We start from the raw sequence: 25854 nt of genomic DNA, 5'->3' as shown, positions 1-25854 counted from the left end.
CCACCTTCACAACCGCATAATTTCTTTCAGTTGTATTTCTTTGGAGCCTTACATATTGTTATCATCTTCCATTTTTTTCCCCCTAACATATAATTTATAAGAAGACATCCAGCCTTGACTGAAAACACTCAGATAGAGAATGCAGAATTTCCTACAGTATTACTATTTATTGTTCTTCAGTTACTATTTTCACTGTTAAATTTGTGGCTTAATACCCTATTTGAATTTAAGCTTTCTGTCACTGCTTCTTGTTAATTCTTTTTTTTTCCATTAGATTAACCAGCTTTTAAGACCGAGAATTTTGTTTCCCTGCTAGTACTTGACTGCCATAATTCTTTCTGCTAAATCTCATACATTTTTCTTCAACTTTTAAACAAATGTTCTTGGTTCTTCAGTTTTTCAATATTTTTTATAATGTGTGAATCCCTAAAGCCATGTGTAATCTTCCAGTACAAGAAGAGTACTGAAGCTGTATAGCTGTTGCATGGGATTGACAGCCTGCTTCGCCATGCTCTTCTGGCTCCGTGCTGTGGGTCTTCTGACACAGCTTTGCCACAACATCTCCATGTGCAATCTGGAGCCCAGCGCAGCTTCTGCACAGGTCCAGCTCCTGGCAAGCAGGGATTTTCCACTTGGCCTATATGCCTTGGATGTCTTGAACTGCACTCCCTAGGGCCGCTGGTCCCAGGGGGCTTTGTATGGCAAAGATCATGCTCTATCTATGCATAGCCAGAGCGGGTCAGGCACTGAACCTCAACCAGAAACCCACAGTACTTGCAAGAAATATGCAGATATACTTAGAAAGCTTTGCAAGAAGTTTCTGTAGAAGAGGGAATGAGTTTGATTGAGGTGGGAGCTGAGTCAGTCTTGAATCATTTGTGGAGGCATCTCCGCTGTACTCCTCGGAACACCGAGTATTAGCTGCATTTATGTGGATTTGTTTGTTTCTCTGAATTATGAAAAATTTTAAAGGAAATTTGTATTCTTTTGATTTACCTGCTTTCTTGACAATTTATGGCATAGTTAAGACGTAACAATTTTAATTTCTGGAGGGGTGAGGCTGATGCTGGGCTTCTTCTAATAAATGAATGCCTTGTTATACTTGTAAAAATTAAGATTTTTATGATTACCCCTGTTGTATGTATTGGGTTAAACTGTTGATACCTGTCAGCATACCAACTGTATTTGACAGAGAAGGCTGAACATGCTGTCACCGGAGGGAAGGCATGCTTCACATGTGAACAGAGGGAGCTTGCAGGCATTAATGCAGAGTATTAATGTGTGAAGGCTCCATATGAGGCAGGGGTGGGATAGAGAGTGGCAAGAATGAAGGCACAGACCTATCTTTCATGGTCAGGCTGTATGGTGATCAGCCCTCTCCTCCTCACCTCCCCAGACCCTTCTGCTGTAAGCAAGGCAGCAGTCTCCTGCTCCTTTAGCAAAACATGACTTCGTGTAAAAATATAAGATTTTATCAAACATGCATCCCGTATCAGCTTTTCCCCCAAAATGGAACAGCCTGTAGGATTCTGGTTTGGTTTGATTTATTTTTTTTCCCTTGCTTTGAACTGATAATCAACAGTATATGATTACCGCTAAGATAATAATGAAACTCCCTTCTTTTATTTTAAATTTAGAAGGTGTTTAGTCTTGGAGGGCAACGTAGTAGGGATATTATCACCCAGGCTGGGTAAATGGTATTAAGCAACATAGTATGCATATGTTACTTGGGAATATAGGAAGTTTTATGCATACTTGTTACTGTACTAATAACACTAGTGACCTTTACTGCTTGGTTTTTTTGTCTATGAATACATAATTATTTGCATACAATACTTAATATTAAGAATATGACACAACTGCTTAACTGTAGGAAGACTTATAGCTGGCGTTGATGCTGCATGCTTATTCTAGTCATTGGTGCCTAAATATCACAGTACATTTAATATCTAATGTCATATACATACTGATGTGAGCATAATGTACTGCTAGTAGCTCAGCAGAATGAGAACTTTGTACTGATGAAATGTCAGTCTTAATTTTTGATTAAGTTAGCTGTGGGCATTTTATGTCAAAACCAGAAATGACCAAATACTGCAAAATGCTATGCATGAAAATACTTTAATTTCTTTAATGTCTTGCAGATGTACAAGTGGTCTTTTTATATAGTCTTTCAGAGATGTTAGTGGCCATGCATACTGGGGGATTTCATCAGATTTAACACCTTTAAGCAGTGGCTAAAAAATATAGTCATAAAATGAGACAGTAATCAAACTAGTTACACTGGAAAAGGAATTCTAAATTTCATGCTTAGCGAAGGAAAAAATGAAACTTGCCATGCAGGTTCTGTTTAGTGGGAGTGTCTTAAATACCTATTGAAATTGTGATTTTACTGATGAGTTAATAAACCATCCATGGATTGAAATATTTTTTCATAAAATATTCTTTAGAACCTTTATGGCTATTCACAGAGGGTTCATGGCCAAGAAAGGGGGAACCATGCTCAATAAAAATTGCTTGCTAGGAATACTGTGTACCTTAGCCACATCTGCTCATAAGAATTGAGGGGGATGGGGGTTTTTTGGCAGAAAGAAAGGGTACAGTTCCGTGGTTTGGTTGAAGTGACCAGGGCAGCGGGGGGATGGAGGGAGGTCACCATGCTACCTGACCTGGCTGTGGGTGTGAGTGACTGAAAGCCGCAAAATGCTTTGAGTAGTGTCCATCTATCTGCAGGCAGGGTGCCTCAGCAGGGCCCGGCAGGACAGAGGCTGCCATGGTGGGTAACTGGTGAGCCTCAGCTTCCTGCAACGCTACCTCGGATCCAGGCTCTGAACTCCAAAGCTGTCACTTGGCTTGCCTGAAGCTGAGTTTTTATATTGTTTATAAACCAGACCAAACTTCCGAGAGGGTTATTTTCTTTGGGGTTCCCTTTCATACATCTCCTTTTTTTCATACCTAGAAGAGGTTTTTCATTTTTGGTAGACTGCCTTCTCAGGACACTCTGAAACTGTATTATTGATTTACTACTAGGTGGACCCAGATTGCTAGAGTGAAAAGCCAGCAACATCACTTCCTTGAAGGATGTAAACTGTGTTTAAAAATGCACTGAAAGAGAAGTATTGTTGATATGTGTGATATTTGCTACAGGAGTGGCAAGAAAAACATTAATAATGGCTTTGTACTTTTAGTTATCAATGGCAGTTTTTAAACCTTAGAAGTTTCAGGTTGCTGTATGTATAAAAGGAAATTATGTTATTTCAAATTATAATTGGGGAATATTTGATGGATCTGGTTATAGAATAACGAATTAGAATAATTAATAGAAAGTTAATTGGGTAACATCAGAAAAGTTTATCCTGGTATGTTGAGATTGCATGCTTCAGTTGATACTTAGTGTACTTTTGGGATTTCTGGTTGCACCTCACCTCTGGTTCTGATAGTATATTGTATTATGAAGAATATTAATAATGCTGCAGAACAATTACTTGTTCATTTGCTAACTGATTAAAATTCATGCATAATTTATTGGAACTGGGAGAGACTTTATAAATAAGTCTCCTTGTCCTCAAGAGCTTAAAAACAAAATGCATATGCTAATATAAGAATACGCTTTATCTCTTAACATAAAAATTTAATATGCAATGGTATATTAGTCTCATTAATGTGGGGTTTTATTTGTGATAATCGTGCTCTTAATCAAAGTGTATACTTCTAAACATAGCCTTATGTTTTAGAGGTTTATAACTTGGAGTTGGTAGTGCATCATGCTCATCAATGTTTATGTTTTCTGCTGTAATATACACTGACCTTAGAATTCATTAGTTTGACATTTAATGTGTTAGTTCCACAGCAAATAAACTGCCCTCATTAAACCTGGCTGCATTTCTGAGCTTTGATGCAGGTAGGGATCTAAATTAGTTCATATACACATTTCTTGCCAAAGCAGGGTAAAACATGTTAATAATTAATTGAGATACTTTCTAGAGTTTTGCATATCCCAAAGCAGAAAGAGGAACACCTTAGATCATTCACCTTTTCACTCTGGGAGGAGAAAATCAGCTCTGCTTCCAGTTACTACGGCACCTTCACAGATTGCCTGGTCCCCAAACTGAGTGGCCTAAGACACAGCTAATTTAGAAAAAAGTCTGCAAGAAGTACTTTTGTACCAAAATGTGGGAAACTTGGTTGCTTACCGAGCTGTTAAATACAGTTGGGAGCCAGCTCTGGTATCTGGAGGGGAAACTTTACCGCTGGATGTAGAGAACCAGGGAGTCAGTAGCCGAACTTCACCATGCAGGAAGGGTGGGATGTCAAAGGAGGCCTGGAGGCCCTCTGTGAGCCCCTCCGTCACCACTCCCCCCGTGGGCTCTGTCAGGGACACTGGTAGGGTCATTCCTGGGAGGCAGAATATGTGCAGTGGTTCTGTGTCTTAACTTCTCTTGTGCAGAGCGGTAGGGGGAGTGGTGATGAGAAGAGCGCCCCTCTTGGGAAATCTTATGGTCTGGGGTTGAATATTTTTAATGTACTGGCCATGAGATCCCCTCTACTTGCTCAGAGTTGCCGCGTTGTTAGTTCTGCATCGCTGCTGTGTGAAACCCCTGTGTGCATTGAATTTAGCATTGTTGCCTAATTAACTGAAACAAATTAGTTGAAATATGAGCCATCTGGAATGAAAATGAACCTTCCGTGTTTATCAGTGGATCCATTTTATTAGAAAAGTACATGTTGCTTGTGATTTGTTTTTCAAAATAAATCACGCTGACGCAATGTGCTGCTTCTCTACTTAAACATTTCTCAGGGTAAGGGGGACCTTGCCTCCCTGTTTGGTCCGTAGTTACCTTTTCACTTAGCAGGTGTGTTGAAACATTTAGGCAGGCAGAAACTGATGAGAACAGAGGAAGACAAAGGCAATGTACATCCTATTGTTTGAAGTTTCTAAATCTGTAGTAAGTTACTGAAGAATAAAATATTATGTCGTTGCTATACATCTTTTGTCATTCTCCTGGCAGTTTTGCTCAGTTCCAAGTATTCTGAATGCCTGTAATGGGCATCTGTATCTTTTACCTTAACTGCTTCTGGTGGGTTTCAAAAGAACTGCAGTGATATTCAAGAATATTTTGTGCAGGGCTACTGTATCAACTATTGTAACTGTTTCTTAAAGTAAAGTACATATGTGGCTTCTGTCAATAAAAGAAAATCAGTTATGTTTCTGAAAATCTCAAGTTATTGCCATAGTAAATTATATAAATGAGCATGAACCCAGATTTTTTTCAGAAAAAATGTTAAGAAGTAGCAATATGTAAATCAACTAGGATTTTGTGGTCCCTAGCTGAGATTTTTACATGGAAAAAATAGCATTGGGCAGATGCCAGTGGTGTACCACTTGCTTCCATCAGCTGAAATTCTCCTCAGCTTTTCTTCATTGATGTCACTTTGATTTTGCTTTTGAGTTTTGAAATCTTTGCTGATCAAAACTTGACAACTTTCTGTGGAAGGAGCCCTCTTCTTAATGGGTTTTCCAGCTTTCATTTTATCACTGGATTTTTTTTTTTTTTTTTTTTTGTCTCCCCTACAGAGCCACCTCGGCCGATAGCACCCCCGCAGCTGCTGGGCGTTGGGCCCACATACTTGCTCATTCAGCTGAATGCCAACTCAATCATTGGGGACGGACCCATTATTCTGAAAGAAGTGGAGTACCGAATGACATCTGGGACCTGGACTGAAACCCATGCTGTCAATGCACCGACTTACAAGCTCTGGCACTTGGACCCTGACACTGAATATGAGATTCGGGTCCTGCTCACCAGACCAGGTGAAGGTGGGACTGGGCAGCCAGGACCACCGCTCATCACCAGGACCAAATGTGCCGGTGAGTGCTGCTTTGGAAAAACAAACAAGCAAACAAAACTCTTTATTTAATGATTTAATTGGTTGGTGGGTTTGTTGGCTCTAATTAACTTTTAGCAGAACTTAAGTGTTTCCTTGGCATCCATAGGTCCCCCAGGTTTCTGGGCCAATGAGGATTTGGTGTGTCCCTTGCTTTGCCTGGTCACTGTGTAGGTTGCTGTTTGCTAACCCTGGGAGGGTAGCTTAGGAGCCAGGATGTTAGAAAGCTAAGAAAATATTTTACTTCTCCTCATGCAAAGAAGGAGATGTCTTCATTTCTGGAATGGACAATCCACCTGTTTTTTCACCTTCATATTTTCCCTTACATTTTAAGTAACCTTGCACATAAAGGAACTTGCATGGGGAAGAAAAATCTGTTTAAGAAATAGCATTTTACAAGAAATGTAGTGTACTTCTGTGTAATTTTTCTTTTTCCAAGCAGATATACCAGAATCTCCAACAACTAAAATACAACTATTAAAATCTTTTAACTCCTAAAATACAATTGCAAATATTAATAGAGTGTTTTCTCCATTTTTGATTACCACCACCAAAATCAAGTACTGCTGAATCCTGCAGTCTGCTTCTGGTTTGTTAGAGTGCCCCTGCATGGCCAGCACCAAGAAGATTAAGCACTGCCAACTTGTGTTATATGCTGTTCCTTCTAAAGCTACTTAAAGTTATTTAAATCTCAGCTTTCATAAGAAGAAAGATAATACCTATGTCTCATAGTTGTAGAGGAGAAAAATTATAGATTTGAACATCAGACTGGGAGGCAAAAAAGCGGAAATTAAACCATGGGGGTTTTTTTGTTAATCTCGGGACTTTTGGGGCCTGACCGTATTTTAAAGTTTGCAGTATATTAGATTTAGCAAAGAGTGCTGATAACGATCTATTCAAAACGATGTTAAAATAATAAGAAAGAAGAGCTGCAGTTGCAGATATGTGTCATGTATATGTGTACATATGTAAAACAAACATAAATGAAATATTTCTTTTCACAAGTTGATGACAGACCTCAGTGGGACAGCTGTTCAGGTTCTCATCTAAGCAAGGACAACCACTCATTTTATTTAAAAAAGGTAGAGTCTTAGGGTCTGGATCAGAAGCAAGAACTTCAAGTGGACCAGGTCAATAGATATGAATCCCAAAATTCTAGTGTTTTTTGAAGTTGGGCATAGTACTGTTGGAAGCTGAGGCACACAGCTGGAGCAAGACTAAACCGAAGGCATTTTTTTGAATTTGTGATCTTATTTATAATTTAGTCACTTTCCTGTGAAGTAAAAAGATCTGTGTGTCCATCTCAGTTAAGATGGCAGTCGTTAGATCTAAGTAAGGTTAAAGCATTGATTTATTGTACTGAATTGGTTTAGGCATTGTTCTGAAAAAGCAGGAATTTGAAAACAGCTCTGTTTCAAAGAGACTGAGCTAAGACTAACAGATCCCAAATGTTCAGGTTCTTTTTTCCAGTGCTTGAAAAAATATAATTTCATTTACCCAGGTTGTGACAGACTAAAGCTTTTTAATGGGAAAGGAAAAGAAAGGATTTATGTGATGTATTTTTAGAAGCCAGTTAGGGGAAACAGCATCATTGTGGGTGTGACTTTATTTTTAATTTGTTTTTAACTTAACACCCACATATAAGGCACCAAAATCTAGTCTGTCTTGAGACAAATTTTCAACTCAATTTAATCCACTATGAAATGAACCAGATCAAAAAAACACTTGAAAAGAAAAATCTGAACTTCCATGGCAATATTAATAATAATACCATTTTGAGCTGTTTACCTTGCAGTAAGACTGGTTCTTCTTATTCTGTGAAAGTGAAGATGAATAAATGTTACTATTAACCATCTTCAATTAGAAAAAGGTGAGTCAGCAAGGCTTTGAGGAGACTGAAGGAGTATGCCCAGCATCAGGGATGAGTCAGGGGTGGCACCAGGTTGCTGTCTCCTCACCTGTCTGGAAAATGAAGACAGACCTTCTTTTTCCATGGTGTTTCCCCAAGACTTCTGTAAGACAACTGCAAGCCCAAGTCAATATGAATATTTTTTAAAAATATTTTGCTCATAAAAGGCAAGCTATAAACATAAAAAATAGTCTCTTCTGAAGAGAAGATTTATAAGAGAAGGTAAAGCTCTCTGGAATGGAATAGCTCGCCCTGCAGTCTCTGCTGCTGGTATTGTACGAGTGACTGGCAGGTGATTTACTGTGCTATATTAGATGACATCTCCGCCGCAGTGTCTTCTTTCTGGAGATTCTTCAATTACTCCTAATTCTTGTTTCTGACAAGATCACTTATTTTTCAGACAGATACTCTCTTTTCTGTCGATGTTCTTTGTCAATTTTGTCTTTCCATAAGTTTTGTATGCATTAGTTCAAATTCTGGAACAAGTTATAATTGATTATCTGCTTAGCGTCAATTGGACTAGTGGGAAATAAGTGAATTTTCAGCATGAAGTTTGACTGCTCTCTGTATGGATTAAAAAGCACCCATTAGCAAACGTTGATCTGATGAGTTTTTAATGTTTACATTCTAAATAGCAGCAATAGCAAACTCATTGACACATCAATAAGAATAGGTTAGCATTCTGCTTTCTGTTTGTTTAAGACCTAAGTAAATATTAGCATTGTTTTCAAGTGAAGATTCAAAATTATTTTTCCATAATTCATTCAGTATTTATAATATCATGACATTTCTTAATAACATATTATTGATCATTTGGTCTGTGCTTTGATGGAGATATATCCTAGTTCTGAACGATTTGAGTGATGATTGTATTTATCTCGGTATCAGACATTCACTTCTATTATTAGGTATTTGGATCATTTTCTGTCTTCCTCATAGCAAAACCAGTGTCTGGTGATTCATTTAGTAAATGTTTCCGCTAATGCTAAACAAGATTGTTTTCTAATGAAGAAATAATTCTTCCACTACTTAAGTCCTCCGACAGCCTGTTTGTCTACCCAACATTTCCCAGGTAATCTGTCCTGAGCTGAAGCTGAGTGACAGCATTTTGCTAGAAAACTTGTGCATTGTTTTACCAGTCTGCAATTAAAGGTAGTGCTGAGCAGTCAAATACATGAAACCACTGAGTGTTTTTAAACAGCTGAAGTAAGACTAAAACATATGAAGCAAAACATTATTTTCTGACATTATTCTCCTTAATAGCCAGGTGTATGCTTTGTATTTTTATTTCTAAACACAGCTGAAGTCAGTGCCGAGCGTGGCATTGTGTTCCTGGCTGCGTGTGGTTAGGCACAAATAATTTCAAGCTGCTGATGCTGAAGGCTCCTTCCTCCCCATCAATTCTCATGGGGCACCTGCGCTTTATTTCAGTATGACTGCACCTCTTGCCTGGTGTCATTGCTCAAATTATTCACTTCTCAAGCATTTTAAAACCAAAATGAAAGGCAGAGAGTTGCGCTTTAATCAGAAGTACTCCTTAAGGCTGTTTTCTGTGGCTTTGGGATGTGTTGTCGTGAGCGTATCCTCTGAGTTGTGATTGCCTTTCCTTTGCGGGGGGGTGGGGGAGTGGGGTGGTGTAGAAAATGTGGTAATCTAAAATTGTCCACTTAGCCTGCTTTATCAACTGTAAATTAGAAGTTTTTCTCTGCTTCTGAGTAACAGCTCACAGCTCAGTTTTATGATTAACTGATATTTTAGTGGCAAAGGAGGTCAATAGTTCAGCCTGTCCAGAGCTTAATATATGTACACAGTGGAATTGCTTGTTCCTGCTTTACTGAAGTTCAGTGCAAGGGTGTGATTTTCAGTAAAACATGAAGAATTGTAGAGCAGTTGGAGAAAGAGTCCTGTGTGGTTTTAGTTTTTTCCAAATGGCTTGATTTGGGTAAACGGTTACCATATTATTTAGTTTTGATAATAAAATGAGTAAGGGGGAGGGGAAGCTTTGTAGCTTTATTAGAGCTGAGAAAGGAACTATTATTATTATTATTATTATTTTGTTCAAAATCGTTATGCATCGAAGAGAGCTAGCTATTGGTAACAGCCAGCCTCAAGGTACAATAGCAGAGATGCTGGTTCAGCAGTGCAGCACTGGCATATGATCGCCTGCAGTTGAAGGCTTGGGAGCTGGGCTGCTTTTCTGCCTGCCTTTTTGAAGTGCAGAATGTTTACAGTTTGCACATTAATTAATTTTGAAAACAAAATACATAGGATACAGGATAGTGCTGAATTCACCTCTAGCAAAAAAAAGCCCAAGCAAAACATGGGGAAACATTGAAAAACAAAAGCAAGCTTAATGTTTTTGTTCATTTCCTTGGGATTTTTAACAGAGGGACCCCAGTGATGTTGCTATTGAGAAAGTGACCTTGCATAGCCATCTGGAGAACTAAAATGTTGTTCTGGTTACAGAAAAATTGTGATTGATTTTTAAAATGACTGGAGCAAAAGGGACAGTGCAGTATAGAATCTGCCTGTGCCGATGTGGGATGTGTAGAGTGCTGCTTCAGTTGGTGGTGTTTGCCTTTTACACTTTGCAGAGTGGAGGTGGAGGGTTCAAGGTTGTGAGCTGGATTTATAGGCTTTGCTGTGTGCTGTACATGAGAATTTAGGATGTTGGTATGTGAGGCAATGGGCTTGTAAAATTGGGTACAGTCAACATCACAGGAGGGTTCTGGAAAATATGGCACTGAATGGATTAGCTATGCTCTTTATTTGTGTCTCTTGCAGTAGTGCATCTTAAATTATTGTTTAAATCTTTGAAAGCTAATAAAAGTACAGATAAATGTGTAATTTGCAATCATTTAAATTTTTTTAAAAGTGGACAGAGAGAAGATGTTTACAGCAAAGCATCTATCTTAATGTTTCAAACAGAATCTTTACCTTTTTTCCCTCGAAGTAGGTATCATTAGAGACTTACGGTACAGCTTCAAGAGGAGCTTAAATACATTTTGAGCACTTAAATTACATGTATTTATTACTCATGTTTTTGTTTACAAGTTGAACACTCTTAGAATAAACTAAAGATTAGCAACTTGAAATTAAACGAATGGGATACTTCAGAAATTATTTTACATTTGTCATTGCAGAAGGACTCACATTACACCAATATTTATAAGTTGCTGTTGTTTTTACAAATGTTTGGCACTCATGACTGTTTCTGGGCTTTTGGCCAGGTAGTAATTGGAAACATTTAAGATCTTGCTATCAGATACCAAATGCACCAGTCTCTTGTTCCATATAGGTTTACCAGTTGGCTATCATATGGGGAAAAAAAATGGTATTTAAACAATGGAGAAAGTCTGGACTAAGGAACTTCATCATATTCCCTTTAGGATTGAATACCAGAATTGTTACTGAGAGAGCATCCTGTAGAAAAGCTATCAGATTTGGACCATCAGCTGGCACATGTGACCATACTCTGCTTATTGTGCTGCTTGCCACTGTTCAGATACCCATACCACATATAGAATCCTAATGATGCTTATATCCATAAGAAAGGACCGTAGTGCAGCTGACTTACCTAGCAGGAGAGCAGGCAGACTGCCTAGCCAAGTTCTTGTCAGATTGTGTAAATTAAGCATGCTGTCCTCTTTTTCAAAGGAGCACAATGCTGATGACTCAGTTGAATTGGCAGCAAACTGCAAGTTCAGACACTGACCTCCCCTAAATTAGTTTTCAACTTTTTTTGTTCGCTATATTCAGCCTTGCTTAGTATCATTTTTTTGGTATTTGCAGCTGCAAGCTCGCTCTGCACTAACTGGAAACTTTCTTCCTGTGACATTGTGAGTGCCATGTTATACAATGAGACATGGGTTTCCTGAATTCTCTTGTGCTTCGTTTTTGGGATAAGCTTTGTGCGTGTCTAGTTCTTTATTGTGTAGTGTTATATTTGGCAGTGAACCACACTGCTCTTCACTTAGGGTTAGGGTAGCAGACCTCGGTAGGTGGGTTCCTCTAACATGGCCACCCACTTTTCAAAGCCTCTGTTGTGTGCAGTGACCTCTTCCTTTGCCTTCTTTCTGAGGTGTCTACCAGTGGGCAGGGCAGGACAAGTTAGCTACAGCAAGACGTGGTTGTGGTCATTGACACCTGACATGCTGGGCAGTCAGGGCTTCAGTGCAAAGTCCACCAAGTTGAGGGAAGCCCTTCAGTTGAAGTTAGTGGTTCTCTCTGGGAAAGGACACTAAGTCAGGATACCACTACAGCTGTGTGAGGGAGGCTGGGGGAACAAAAAGAGCAGCTGCCAACCCCACCCCGAGCTCCCCTGTCTTGCAAGCAATTCCTCCATCTCCTGTCTCACCTCAGCTTGTTCGGCGGCTTTTCCCAAAGCCGAGCGTGCCACGGCACGGAGACCGTCGTGATTTATCCAAAGTGCGTGTGACTAGTCAATAGATCACACTTCCAAGAGGAGCACTGTCTGTGGCAAGAAAATGTATTGCGGTACATTAATCCACGGCGCCCATTCCAGCTGTAAAAGAATGGACGTGGGCAATAATTCATATTGCAGCACTTGAAAATGCTATGGGTGCACCCGGGCCAGATAACTCAGAGCCTGATTATAGCTTCCTCTGAGTTTGGGGACTGATGTTCACAGATTCTTGGTCTGTGTTCGCTTCCAAAGAACATGACTGCAGGCTGAGATAATCTTACCCTTTCAGAAGACTGGAGCTTTTTTTTGAACTGTGACTTCTATTATAATTTCAACTGAAATAAATAATTTTTTAGTATGATTCATTAGTGTGCTTGATACTTTAATTAGCTTGCTTTCATAATTAAGTTGTCTCAGCTGTTTAGGGGTGCAATATTACTTTTGTAGTCTTTGAGAATTTGTAAGTACCTAAATAAACTTTCATAGGACTTGCTTTTATTGTATTTTCATTTATCACTGTTAAAAATTAAGCAGGGAAAATTTGAATAAGGTTTTGAAAGTTGCTCTGGTCATTGCAACACTTAAATGTACATTTTTGGAAACACTTATTTTTCACTGTTATTTTGGCACTATCAGCAGAGTAGCGTGGAGTAGGTAGAAAGGGCTGTGAATAGCAGGAGTGGCAATGTGGAAGAGTAGAAGAGGAAAGCAGTACCAGCAGAATGTGCTGGGGGGGGGGAGGGATGTTGATGAGATTTCCCAAATGCATTCCTTATTCTTTCTCTCTCCCCCATATGTCTTTCTCCTCCAAAGCCATTACAGAGAAATACCATTTCATTCATGCTAGTGTGAGATCTGGATAAAGTTCAAATTAACATCCTCCCAGAGTTAGGACAGGCTTCACCAAAGCTCTGGTTCTTACTGACATTGATTCTTTGGGCTTCGTTCTGCTAGATGAATCTTTGTTTTTCATTTAATTCTTGTTTGCTTTTCTTATTTTTTTCAACTTTGCTTCATTTTGGAAGTGGGCAGCATAATTCTTTCCTCCTAATTTGAACCTAGACTGTGTGACACAAAACTGAGTGAATTTCACTTTTTTCATTTTATTTCTCAGTAAATCCTCCTGCTGGTGCTGAGAGGGAGAATGGGCCAGGTGATGCTTTTGTATGGTATGATAATGAAAAAGCTTCCATTATCAAAGTAAGTTGAGGAGCATATTAAGCAGCAGCTGATGTCAAATTACACCTCAGGTGGTCAGTAGGTCCAGAATCCTAAAATGGCTTGTCAAGATGCTTAATGTTACCTGGTTTTGTTTGCTGTTTAAAAAAAAAAAAAAAAACAAACAAAAAAAAAACAACAAAAACAAACAAACAAACAAAAAACCCAAAAAACAAACCCAAAAAAACTGGAGCAGTCCTGGAATGTTCCAGAGGACTTGAAAACAAATATTAAAAATACTGACATGAAGGATCAGGATCACCCAATTAATTAAAAGCTTGTCATCTTGACTTTAATTCTAAACAGAATAATGAAACAGCCAATACAAGGGTTGATTAATGAAGAATTAAGAAAGTAATATAATTAGAGACAGTCAACAGGCTTATGGAATACTGATCTTGTCAGAATAACTTGATTTTTTAAAATTAGATTACAGATTTGGTTAATAAAGGCAATATTGTTCTTCTGTAATGCATTTAATTTGATATAAAACATTTTGATTAAGAAACCAGGATAAAATCAACTCAAATGGAGAAGAACTGGCTGATATATCTAAAACCGTTTTTATGGATTAACTGAATAAACATTTCTGTTTGGGTCCTATCAGGAACAGTTCCATGTAATTTATAAAGAAAATATAACTACAATAAAGCTGGCAAATTGCAAAAGATTATGAAAGTGGTAGAAAAAAAAAAACACTTCAAAAAAGAATTGAGTTACTATTTTACAGTGGTTTGAGTGATGCTAATCTATGTTTCAGGTAGGCCAGCTGCAGTATAATAAAAACAAAGTAGTCCGTATGTACAGAGTGGGAGAAGGAGGGGCTCAGGCCCTAGGGATGGGCTGACACAACGTGGGGATCACTGACCATTAGGGCTGTCACTTGGGCACTGGAACTAAAAGAGCTCCTGTAGGCCTTGACTGTGTAAACCAGAGCAAAATTTCTCACCCTTTTCTTAGTATTGGAGACTGTTTCAAAGCTTTTGAAGGTGCGTATTTGAGATTGCTTATCAAATTAGTTTCTTCTGACTCAAACCCTTTGTCTCCATCTCCCCAACCCTTCCTTAAATCCGCGTAGCATCCTGTTCTATAGAGTTAAAGGTATGGTGTTGTACAAGAGGTTGTTGTAAGAAGGATTAAGAAACCAAAATAAAAGAATTATGGCAGAAACTTAGAATCTGGAAACAAAATCTTGTTGTTAAGCTGTGACGTGACCAGAATTAATACTGGTTTTAGAGATGCAGACGTAATTTAGGCAATGATTTCTCATGTGGTTGAAATATATTTTCCTTGTTTCACATCTCCAACCCCACTGCATAAACAGCCTACCATTTCATTTGTATATTAGTATTTTTCATTTCATATTACCTTTTAAAACTATTTTATGCATTTTGTTTTCCAGGTCATTAATTGCTGAAAGCTATTTCATTACTCTTGGAAATGGCAGCATGTTCAATTATCATTCAGATAATTAAACATTTCAGATACTAACAGTTACCATAAGCACACATTTTGCAGTTTATTACCTTTATTTTAGAGGATTATGCTGAATCTGAGTGACTGGTGCAACTATATTTGACAATGTACCTTTTTTTGTCTGTAAAATGAACTCTACCAATTAGGCTGAAATGTCAGAGGCACCCACTGGGAATATGATATGCTGCATTCACAGTCTACAACTTGTAGCAGCTTAGATGATTACAAATAAGTAAACTAGTTCAGTTGCACCATATTTCCTTAAAGTAACGACCTTTGAAGACAGTGCTGAACTGCGATTCAAGAAACTTGCTTTCTGTTTGTCGCTGGTTTGTCACCTTTGACAAATGAATTCACTTTGTGTATCCATGCCATTTGGAAAGCAGGGTTAATATGCATGTTTCCCAGCAATTTCTCTCATTTTCACTTACCTCATGTGATTTTTTTTTTTTTTTTTTTTACCTTTTTTTCCAGAGCAAACACTTCTCTTACTTTTATTGTGCTGGCTGCAACGAGATTTTGGTTTTATCTGTCTGAATGCTTTCTACAGATAAGTAGTTTGTAATTTGAATTCAGGACAGTGGAGACCATATTTTAGAGAAGAAATTTTTATTAATTCAGTGACAAATTTTGTTACTGATGTCATTTTTGTGGTCCTGTGGACAGACACCCCCCACTTTGAAAATGAACTAGTACAACTGCTCTTCATTCAGCTCTTAGTACGACCAACATTTCTTTGTGTCTGTCCATGCAGAGTCTACTCTTGGTGTTCGCTTGATACAGTAAGGGGTGATGTGGGGAGTGTGGGAAGAATGCAGCAACCATACTGTATAGAAATCAGTAGAGATCAATTTATTCCTGAATTTGTTTTTTGGCTGTCTTAGCACTTCTCTCCCATCCTCTGAATGGCTGTAATTAAGGGTCATGCTAGTTGAGCATGTTCCCTTTTTGTGTGTGTGTGCGCCACTTCACCTCTTAAGACTTAGGTTGCCATTACCAAGTTTTCTTTTTCTGTTGCTCAGCTTTTTTGTTTTTCGGAATATAACAATACCCTCCCCACCCCACCCCCCGCCACCCCCCAGCTACTTCTTCCCTTCAGCTGTGAAACAATTTAAAAGTTAGAAGCAAAAACACTTCTAGACAGATGCTTCTGTCTAAACAATGTATGAGAGAACGAGTAATTGTTGTAGAAATTACTCACATTGGGTAACGTGCTTGTGGAAGGTTTGCAGATCATTCAGTGATGAATATAGCATAAGAACATGTACAGAAAAGAAACAAGTAAAAAGTTTCATAGATATGACTTATCTTGCCTAGCAGTAATTGGAAAAGGTGGTGAATGCATGTTTGAAAGACAAATTAAGATGGTAGACATTTTTCACTGTCACTTTATGGATCGGCATATTCAGAGCATATACCCATAGTTTGTACAATGAGGAAAAAAAATATACAACAGTAATATTGTATAGAAATCAATAAACATATATAACCGTGATCTTTATGTCTTACTGTGAATTATTTAGTCCTGAATTTACTAGTTGCTGTGTGCTTTAAATAAAGTCAGTTCACAAACTTAGGTTTTTTTCCCCTGTGTTAATTTGATCTGGTTCCCACAGTGGAAACAAAAGTGTTACTGCTGTTCAATATTGCCTTCACAAATCAGCTTACTGTCTCCGTGTTTAAGAAAGGATTTGCAAGTTTAAGGTGGGAGTTCTGAGTCTGTACAAAGGTTTCTGTGGTGACTCTAGGTGATTTAAAGATCTCTTGGAAATAGATATGCTGTGGATTCCCAGGGGTGAGGCTTCAGCTGGGCTGCTGCGCCCCAATGGGGAACGGGTTCTGTGGGAGCTGTGCTCTTTCAGCACTCTCTGAAAGTCTGCCTTGTGGACAGACTTATATTAGAAGATGTCAGGTGCTTTTGTTATACACGTTGTTCTCCTAAAACTAATCTCTTAGACACTTCACATGTTCTCTCAGTGCACACACATGTGCCCGTGTGTGTTTATTTCCAGCCTCAGAAGAGCAGCCTCCCTGCAATGGTAGTTCCATATAAGGCTGTCAGGTGTGATGGGCATCCTTCCTTTTGTCTGTCTAGACAGCAGCTCAGGCCAGGAAACAAATAGGCAGCAATTGTAATAAAGAGCAACTACAAAAGACTTGTAGCCTTTGCAATATGGTTTTGCAACCTTAGATTGCAAAAATCTGGTTTTAAATATCCTACTGTTACTCTCACCATCCTTCTGTCTGTGTTTCATCCTATGCCTTACTCCAGCTGGTGTGGGCTTGTAGTGGGATTGAGTATCACATAGCACTGACTGCTCACGAAGAAACTCTTGTCTCTGCTGCTGAAGGTCTGTTTTTTGGAACGAGGTTTGCTGAGTTGTTTTCTGCACAGAATAATTGCTGGTAAGAGAAAATGGGGTACTCAAAGCAGTGCACCTTCTGTAATAAAGTTCCTCTCAGTGGATGTGAGGGCATTTAAAAGAATGTAGAAGTCATTGTATATGCTTTCTTATTTAAAAAAAATAATAATTGAATCCATCTCTCTGAATTTAGTCATGTCAGGAGTAGCTTCCTTTATGAGGAACAAGAACATAAAGAGGACACAAGTCTGGGCTGCTGCAGAGTAAGACGCCTTGTTGCTGGGGGGCTGAGTGTCCTTGCAGATGGGCAGCGTTGAGAAACAGAGCTCTAACATAGTGGCCAGCCTGTAATATGTTTTAATTTCTGCAAGTAAAGTGTAACTTTTCATCCTTGGTAAAGTGAAAATCTAGCTATTTAGCAAGGGACAAAGCATAATGTCATCACTGGAGAGATGTATTGTCAACTTGGACAGGTGATATTTAAGGAGCCTGAAGAGAGAAATGACCTGGCAGTGTAACAAGACATATCACAAGTGACTGTCTCAGAAAGAATGAGAACAAGACAGACAATTTCCATTACTTCTCAGTGTTAAGGTGCTAGGATTATCCCCTAAACAACCACATGCTCCAAGCAATAATCATGCACTGTCTTCTTCTGTACTAATATGAAAGTGGAATTCAATCTCTTTGACACATATTGCTTCAGCTTCTGACTTGTCAAGTTGTTTCTCTGCTGGAGCTCAGCTAATATATAGTGAATGATCTTTGTATACTGACTGAAATGGGGAAATAGTTATCCAGTTTCCTTTGAAGCTGGCTGCAGAGGTGCCTAGAATATGCTAGAAAAGAGAGGCTTTGTTTCTGGTAGCCTTTAAGTTATTGTAGGTTAGGAAACCTGTGAAACCTTGAGCCCTTTGTCAAACTGGCTCCTCTTTTGGAGTCCATTCTCCAGTCTGAACCGAGTAGCCTGTGGCTGTGTACTAATTCCCATAATAGCTTGGAGAGAGGCAATTGCTGTTTTCCTGCTGTCTTCCCATCAGCGTGTGTGTACGCGCTGGGTTTTATGGCAGAATTTCATGCACTTTTTTTATTTTTTTGCTTCTCAGTGGGAACATATTTTTACAATAGCTGACGAAGAGGTTCTGCATCTTCTGTATCAGTCAAGTCCTGCCTTTCCATGACAGTATTCACTGTCATTATGATATTCTGCATATTGATGAAACACGTTTTACAGTAAACTTCCTTTAATTCTGAATTAATAGATACTGCTGTTCAACTGTTAGATTTCTGCATATGTAAGGAGAAATTAAGATACCAACTATAAAAATGAAGAAAATAAATGTCCTCCAGCAATAGTCAGTGCCATCCTGCTGCTTCTTTTTAACCTGTGGTGTGGTGGAACAACCCACTACTTCCATATTTGAAGGATTTGAAAATTTAAAATACTTAATCTGCATCAGATACAAGAAAAAATTTTAAAATCAATATTTTATGCATAACCAGAATAACTTTTCTAATAAGCTAGTATCTATTTAGTATGCCTCTGTTTCTGTTCTTTTCATTTTAAAGCAGGAGTGTAAGCTTTTCTAAGCTGCAATTACAAGATCAATTTGTTTAAAGAGTTAGGATAACTGGATTTTTTTAGATTTACAGAGCAAATTGGGGACACTTTTTCCTGTAGTGTGACTGCATCAGTATGGGAAACTGATAGGATGGATTAACTACCCTAGCATGTGCTGAATCAAATGGTAGATTGTGAAGCTAATATTACGACAAACATCAGTAGCTTACAGGCGAGGCAAACCTTTCAGGATGTTCTCTGATGAATGCCTAGTGGACTATGTGCTTCCGCGTACAAAATGTGTGTGAGGGTTCAGGCCGTAAGACACCGATGCTGCTGCACTTACATTTTCCTGCAGCTGTCAGTAATGTGTGTTCTCTGATACGACTTCTGCGATCTAGTTTGATTATTTAAAAGCAGTACACAAAGAATGCAGGCAAAATACATACCCAGTTGTATTTATTGCTTTTTTCCAACTGGTGCCACCCTCATTAGTTGACCTTACATTTTTATTTATAGATTTTTGTGTGTTGTCTTAAGGAAAATAATGTGTTTAAACATAATATCATAATGCATATGCGAAAGGAAATTGAATTAAGCTTGTTACTGATATCACAAAGGTGGCATTTTTTAACTTTTGAATACTTTCTTCTGCTCTCTTACTGTAATATGGCTTTTGTGCATATAATTTGCTATGAACAACAACAACAGACAATATCCTTCAAATTCTTTCACTTGAAAGTTTCTGCTGGCAGTTAGAGGAAAAGAAAATTAATAAAAAATTCATTTTGACATTTAAAAGAGAATTATTTGCCTTAAAATGCATAAAACATGCAAACACTTGAATTGTTTGAGTTTGCCTATTTTAGAGCATTACTCTGACTGACATTTATTAGCTAAGTTAAAGCATGTCTAGCAGGTTTCTGTGTAGCAAGTTTCAACTTTGTTTCATAAGCTAAATCACATTAGAAGAAGTAGCCTTCCAACTCTGAGAAGGCTACAGAAATTTTTTTGTCATCAACATGTCTTTCCCCATCCTATTCAGATCTTGGATGTAAAGCCAGACACGACCAAGTCTATGTCCCGGTGACTTCTTATCTTTTGGACTTGCATATTCAGAGCCCACCTCGTTGATCCCTACATTTTTTTGTTGCTGTTTTTGTGGTCTTCTTGGAGCCATCTGTAAATCATTTTCTTTGCACCAATCGGTAACCTCTGGATTTGTATTGGTGGTGCTGCTGTGTGTGTGCTAAGAGTTAACAGACTGTATCCATCCTCTGTAGCTGCTGGCCCTCGGGCCTTTTGCTTTGTCTGAAGGATCCTTCTGCTCTCTTGACAGTTACACACTGACAGAGCAAATCTCAGAAGTGGTGAGGCCAGCGTTTGCTTACAAAAACTCTTCCTCCCCATCCTCTACTATGTCAGGATCAACTGAAGTCCTTATACAAGAGGACAGTATTTCCTATTTAAATATAAAAAGGGGGGGAGAGTGAGATAGGTCTTGAAATGTTTGCTGCTATCTTAAGTTTTCTTAGGAGTGAACTAGTCGATAGACTTTACCATTGCATAGCTACTGAAGCTCTCATCTGTCAGTTGCTTCTAGGCCACGTAGTTCAGCTCATGTTGTCTGGCAGGGTGCTGGACTTGATTTCTTCCTCCATGAGGCCACTAACGTGAGGAAACAGTTCCTGGCTTCCCAGGTCCTTCAGAGGAAGATGTGTAGGGTACAGACTCATATGGACCGAAGAAACCAAAGGAGATGAAGGTGGTGAAACCCAGATTTAGCAGCTAAGATCTACTGTATCAGAAAGCTGGAGAAGAGATCAAGGCACTGCAGGACATGAGAACCAACTTGTCCCTTGCAAATCCTTGCTGTTCCTGTGCTGTTGAAATCCTGTCATACACTGCTGTAACCAAGTAGCAGGAATAGACAAGGGGCAGCTCATCCTTGAAGGCTGGGGTCAGGAAACGGCGTGTGGCAATGGTGGGTAGTATGTTTTCTCATCTGCCTTTTGTATGGAAATTGTCCAAGGCATAGAGGGAAGAACAAACATGAACATTTCCTGAAGGAGTCATGGTGAAATACATGTTTCAAAATCAGTCATTCTTGCTTAGCTGCTTTAAAAAAAAGATAAAAGAAGGCAGACCACTATTCTCTGCTGTGTTCAAGGACAGGAAAAGATCTAGCTTTGTTCGGACTTCAGTGATTAATTGAAATCTTGCGGTACCTGATTGCTTCCAGGAATTGCTTGCAAATGTCCATCACCTTTCATAGGTGTTGCTGACAACGTTTTTTGCAAAAAGATTTGAAAGAAATAGAGAAACTTTTTTTTGAGATTTAAACCCATGTGTATGCACATAAACTCATAGATGTGTTGAAATATTTATCAGTTTCAATAAAAATATTCTGATAGTTTTGGAAAAATAAAAAATTGGTTTCATCTTACTGAAACATTTTTCTGTACATTGTTATAATATCTTTAATAGCTAGTCAGATGGTTAGAACTATTTTTTCTCCCCAGTGTATTACAATAGGTATGAAGGGAAAAAATCCATACCTGCAGTATTTTATGAATTTGAAAAAATAGACAAAACTGTATGTTCCCGCCAGGTATCATTTGCAAAGAAGGGGCCACTTATTTTCAGTGCATTTTTCCAAATTTTTGTCTGCATCACAGTCATGTCTTGGTCTCAGTCAGTCATGGAGACGGGTACATAAATTATACCAGCTACCTGGATGTCTGTAGCAACCTGAATTCACCTTACTATTTAGAAACCACTGTATTGTAAGGATGGGTTGTGGTGAAAGAAAGAACTACTTAATCTTAACAGTTGTGTCAGAGAATTACATTAGGAGTGTTGTGGTTTGAGCTCAGAGGGCAACTGCGTACCATGCAGCTGCTCATTTCCCACTTCCCCCCCGCCCCGCCCCAGCGCTGGGAAGAGAAAAATAAAGCAAAGGCGTCACTCCCCTCTTCCCCCCAGTGCTGGGAAGGAGGAAATAAAGCAAAAGGCCCAGGAAATTGAAACTGAAATAAGGACAGGGAGGGATTACCTCATCTGTTAAGGCACATGCAAAAGACAAATCTGTTAGGGAAAGAAAAAAAAAGAACACCTTAATGCAGACACTAACAACAACACTTAACAGACAGCGGGACAGTGAGAAATTACCATTTCTTGAAAACACCTTCCCCATCCCTCCCATTTTCCCGGGCTCAGCTTTGCGCCTGATATCTCTACGACCTCCCCCCCAGGCAGCGCAGGGGGCAGGGAATGGGGGGTGCTGTCAGTCCTGCCACCTCTTCCACCTCGGGGTGGGGGAGCTTCTGGCATTCCTCCTCTCTTCCAGCGCCGTCCCCCTCTCACAGGAGACAGTCCTCCACAAACCAACTCTGACACGAGTCACTTCCACGGGCGTGCGGGTCATCCGCACATGTTGCAATCCTCCCAGCACCAAACTACAACAGCCGGGCCTTCTTCCTGCAGGGCGCCGGCCTCCTTCGGGCGCAGCCACCTGGGTCAGCGTGGGGCCCCCCACAGGCCACACATCTGTATCTGCTTCACCAGTGACCTCCATGGGTGGTGGGGGCGGGGGGGCCCTGCCGTCTCACCATGGGTACAGGGGAGTCTCTGCTCCGGCACACCTCCCCCCCTCCCTTCCTCCTCCTTCCTTCCACTGACCTCGGTGTTCACACAGATGATGTTCTTGCAGCTCCTTCTCCCAGGTTCCCCTTCTTAAATATGTTACCGCAGAGACACAGTTAATTGTCTTGGCCTTGGTGCAAAGGCAGGTCCCACTTAGAGCTGGGGGAGCTTTGAGAAGCTTCTCACGATTTCGTTTTCCAGTTAAAGATGGGGGAGGGAAGGGACCTACTACTTTTTTTTTTTTTTAAGATATTTTTAAAGTTTATGGAAAGGAATTTGGAGAAAACCTAAAAGAATTGCTAGAGATGGAAAATTATTTGGATATCCCAGTTGCTGATATTGAAGAGATTGGATTTCCTTGCATTACACATGTGTGGTAGTAATCTCGTGTGTCAAGATTGTTGCTGATCTCTGCTGGGGCCAAGAGCATCTGCCCTTTCTCCTCCTGCCAGCCCCCTTGGTGCATAATTTGTCTTTTAAGTGTTCTGCTTTTAGTCTTTCCCAGAAGCATTTGTCACTGGTTTTGTGTTCCCATCTAGCATCATCGGGAATGAACCAGCGGTTGGATCTATGGTCAGAAGGTCAAACTTTTATTAAGGGTAGACTCAAGTATCCCATAGGTGGTATATCTGGTAGATTGTGAACACTTACTGAAAGGCTCCTGCTTCTGTCTGGAGGGTAAATGAGTTGAGGTAGGCTAGCAGAGTTTTTCAATTGTTGCTTTGCAAGTGATTTCAGTTTTCCAAGTACATATTTAATGACGTTTCCCTTGTGAGCCATGTTTAGTGATCTCCTCAAAACCAAGCTCCCACTGAGGCATGGCCAGTGAAACCTGACCTTGAAATGATAATGCAAGCTGTGCCGAAAATTAATTACTAGTAGCATTCTCTCTGCTGTTTGATTTTTAATGAATAAAGAGTTGCTGCAAGTTTTAAAGTTTTTAGAGACAGGATGCAAATTTACTCCTTTTTATTTTTTATTTCAAATTGAGAGCTCAGTTGCTCTTGGTGCAGATTATTGAAGACATCTTTTAGGAATTATTTTGATTTTTAATGTTTCATTATAAAATAAAAAGGAAATACAATGGTTTAATGGCATTTAGAAGTTTACGTCATTAGTTTAATATTGTACTTGCAAAACACATAAGCGCAATACCAATTTTGCATTACTTTAAATTTAATTTAACAGTGTTCTTAGAAAAAAATGTGCAAGTCTAATTTCTGTTGACAAAGGCAATACAAAAGTATTTTGTAACAAGCACTAATACAGCACACAAGAAATCGATTTCATATTACACTTTTGTATAATTAAGTAAAGTGCTTACTTTGAGCTATTTCTTATAACAGCCCATAAGGCTATATTTTTTGCACTCTCGCAGTTAGTGTTTAAGTTGAAAAGCACATTAATGTTTGCTACCAAGTATGCTAATATAATTGGCACTAAAGTAATTTAGCTTTATATAATCTATAATTAAGTAGAAGTAATTCTGTATAGATTTTGTTTCCTTGTTGCTGTGATTTTAATTACAATATTGGGAGTATCCCACATTTGAAACATTACTCAACTTTATCTGGTCCAAAGTGAAGGGATGCAAGATAAAACCATCTGTGCATTGTTTCACCCTATATTCCTCTCAAACTTTTCATATGCTTTCCTTTTAAGAGTAGATTTATTCACTTCATAAATTTAACTTCCAGTTTTAGAAGTGAGTTATGGAAGTATGTCTTTGGGAATGTGTTATTCCAAACTCCCAGTGCTTTATCCCTTTTTTTCTGGAATATAAATTCAAGGCGTTTTGTGATGGGTGGGTGGGTGGGTTTTTGGGGGAGGTAGTGTTTTTGGTTTTGTCTTTTGAAAATATAAAACAAGTCAGAGGATGCAAGACTGTTGTACTTAACTTTCTTCCTTTGAAGTATTTTTCCCTAGTGCTGATGGCAATGAATTGGATGTGCTTTACCACTTCACATGTTTTTCTCATCAACTGTCTGACCCTCAGGGATTCACTTTCCAACTTTCCGTTGTATCAGGATTTCAATTTCCAGTTAAGTATCTGATACTGAACCTGGAAATTGAAATACGTCTATGGATGGGGACTGCTGTGAATCAAAGGAAGGCTGTAGCTCTGTCCTACCAGCAACAGCATCTGCTTTTATTTCCCTTGTATTCACTCTTCTCTGTAACACCTGTTCCAAACTGCCTTAGCAATACATATAATTTTACAGTTGTGTTTTTATTGGGGTTTATATGGTTTTTGTCCTCTGCTGACAAGGCAGAAGCAGCAAATTATTGGAAGAAGATATGAGGCCAACCCTTTCCTTTCTTGTTCAGAAACTTCTGATTCAAAAGAAACAAGGAAATTACCATATTCAAAATAAAATAACGAACAGTGATTGACTGTTTCAGTTTATTATTCAGTGGAAGCATTTTAAGTTGTGCCTGATTTTTAAAGGATGTGTTAAACACTTGTTGAAAATAAAGAGAAGGGGCTTCCAAAAGCACAACTTCCTGAGCTTTCACTAACATAATTTTTATCCTTTGTTTTAATCATCAATAGAATGAAACTGCATGATTGGCTTAAAGTCTGACATAAACCTGTCAGGTGCTTTATGCTGTGCAATGGCCACAGAATTACTGGTGTAACCAAAGCTCTAGCTAATTGGGATGACCTCAGTGCATAACAGTGCCATCAGATATGACCTGTTTGTTTTGAAATTTTATTTGAAAATACCATCTCATTATATTTGGACTAGCTAGAAAACTTAGTATTTGGAGAATATTGCATTCCTTGCATAGAATGTTCAGCTGATGCTTCAGATTTGTTATTAATATTCAAAAATGTTCAGCTTTCAGCATGCAAACCTTGGGTCAGGAAATTGTATGCATTCTCAAAATTTAGAGATTGCACCACTGAGGTTATTCTTGAGAGGTATTATCCTGTGTTTCCTGTTAGGAAGAAGATACTCTATAATGGTATGAATTTTACTCTGTGTTGTTTACATATATACGCAATGAAGAAGTTTGCTTCAGTATGCTTTGAAAAACCACTGGGTCTGCTACTTATAATTGTAAAATCTTTGTGTCAAGTTGATAAGTTCCAAAAAGCCATTTGTTGCCTTTCTAAGTAACTCAGTTTAGGCAGTTGAAAGAAGATCATAAAGATAACTAGTTTGTTTTTCCTAGAGTTCCTGTTGCTGCAGTGCAATTTCCACAGAAAATAAGAGCTGCACAAGGGTATAGAATAACATTAAAGTTCAGTTATCTCAAGAAACTAGCAGTGCAGATTGATTGAAAAAGAACAGATTGAATTACTGCAAATGTGACATAGGTAATAAATGAGTGCAGTCATTTCCTGCTTAAGAAGCCTCCCTTT

At 38.9% G+C, this 25854-nt stretch overlaps 1 protein-coding gene across 7 annotated transcripts in view; it reads left to right on the top strand.

Annotated features, from left to right (window-relative positions):
* PTPRK (protein tyrosine phosphatase receptor type K) overlaps positions 1-25854 on the top strand; it is a 418363-nt gene that overhangs the window by 238603 nt on the left and 153906 nt on the right. For all 7 annotated transcript variants that reach the window (XM_074862468.1, XM_074862473.1, XM_074862472.1 and 4 more), the window contains exon 7: positions 5576-5869. In XM_074862468.1, the coding sequence (XP_074718569.1) occupies positions 5576-5869 (294 nt within the window). The remainder of the gene's footprint in view (positions 1-5575; positions 5870-25854) is intronic.

This window comes from Strix uralensis, chromosome 3, assembly GCF_047716275.1.
Source record: "Strix uralensis isolate ZFMK-TIS-50842 chromosome 3, bStrUra1, whole genome shotgun sequence".
Taxonomy (NCBI): domain Eukaryota; kingdom Metazoa; phylum Chordata; class Aves; order Strigiformes; family Strigidae; genus Strix; species Strix uralensis.
This window is presented reverse-complemented; position numbering and strand designations above follow the sequence as displayed.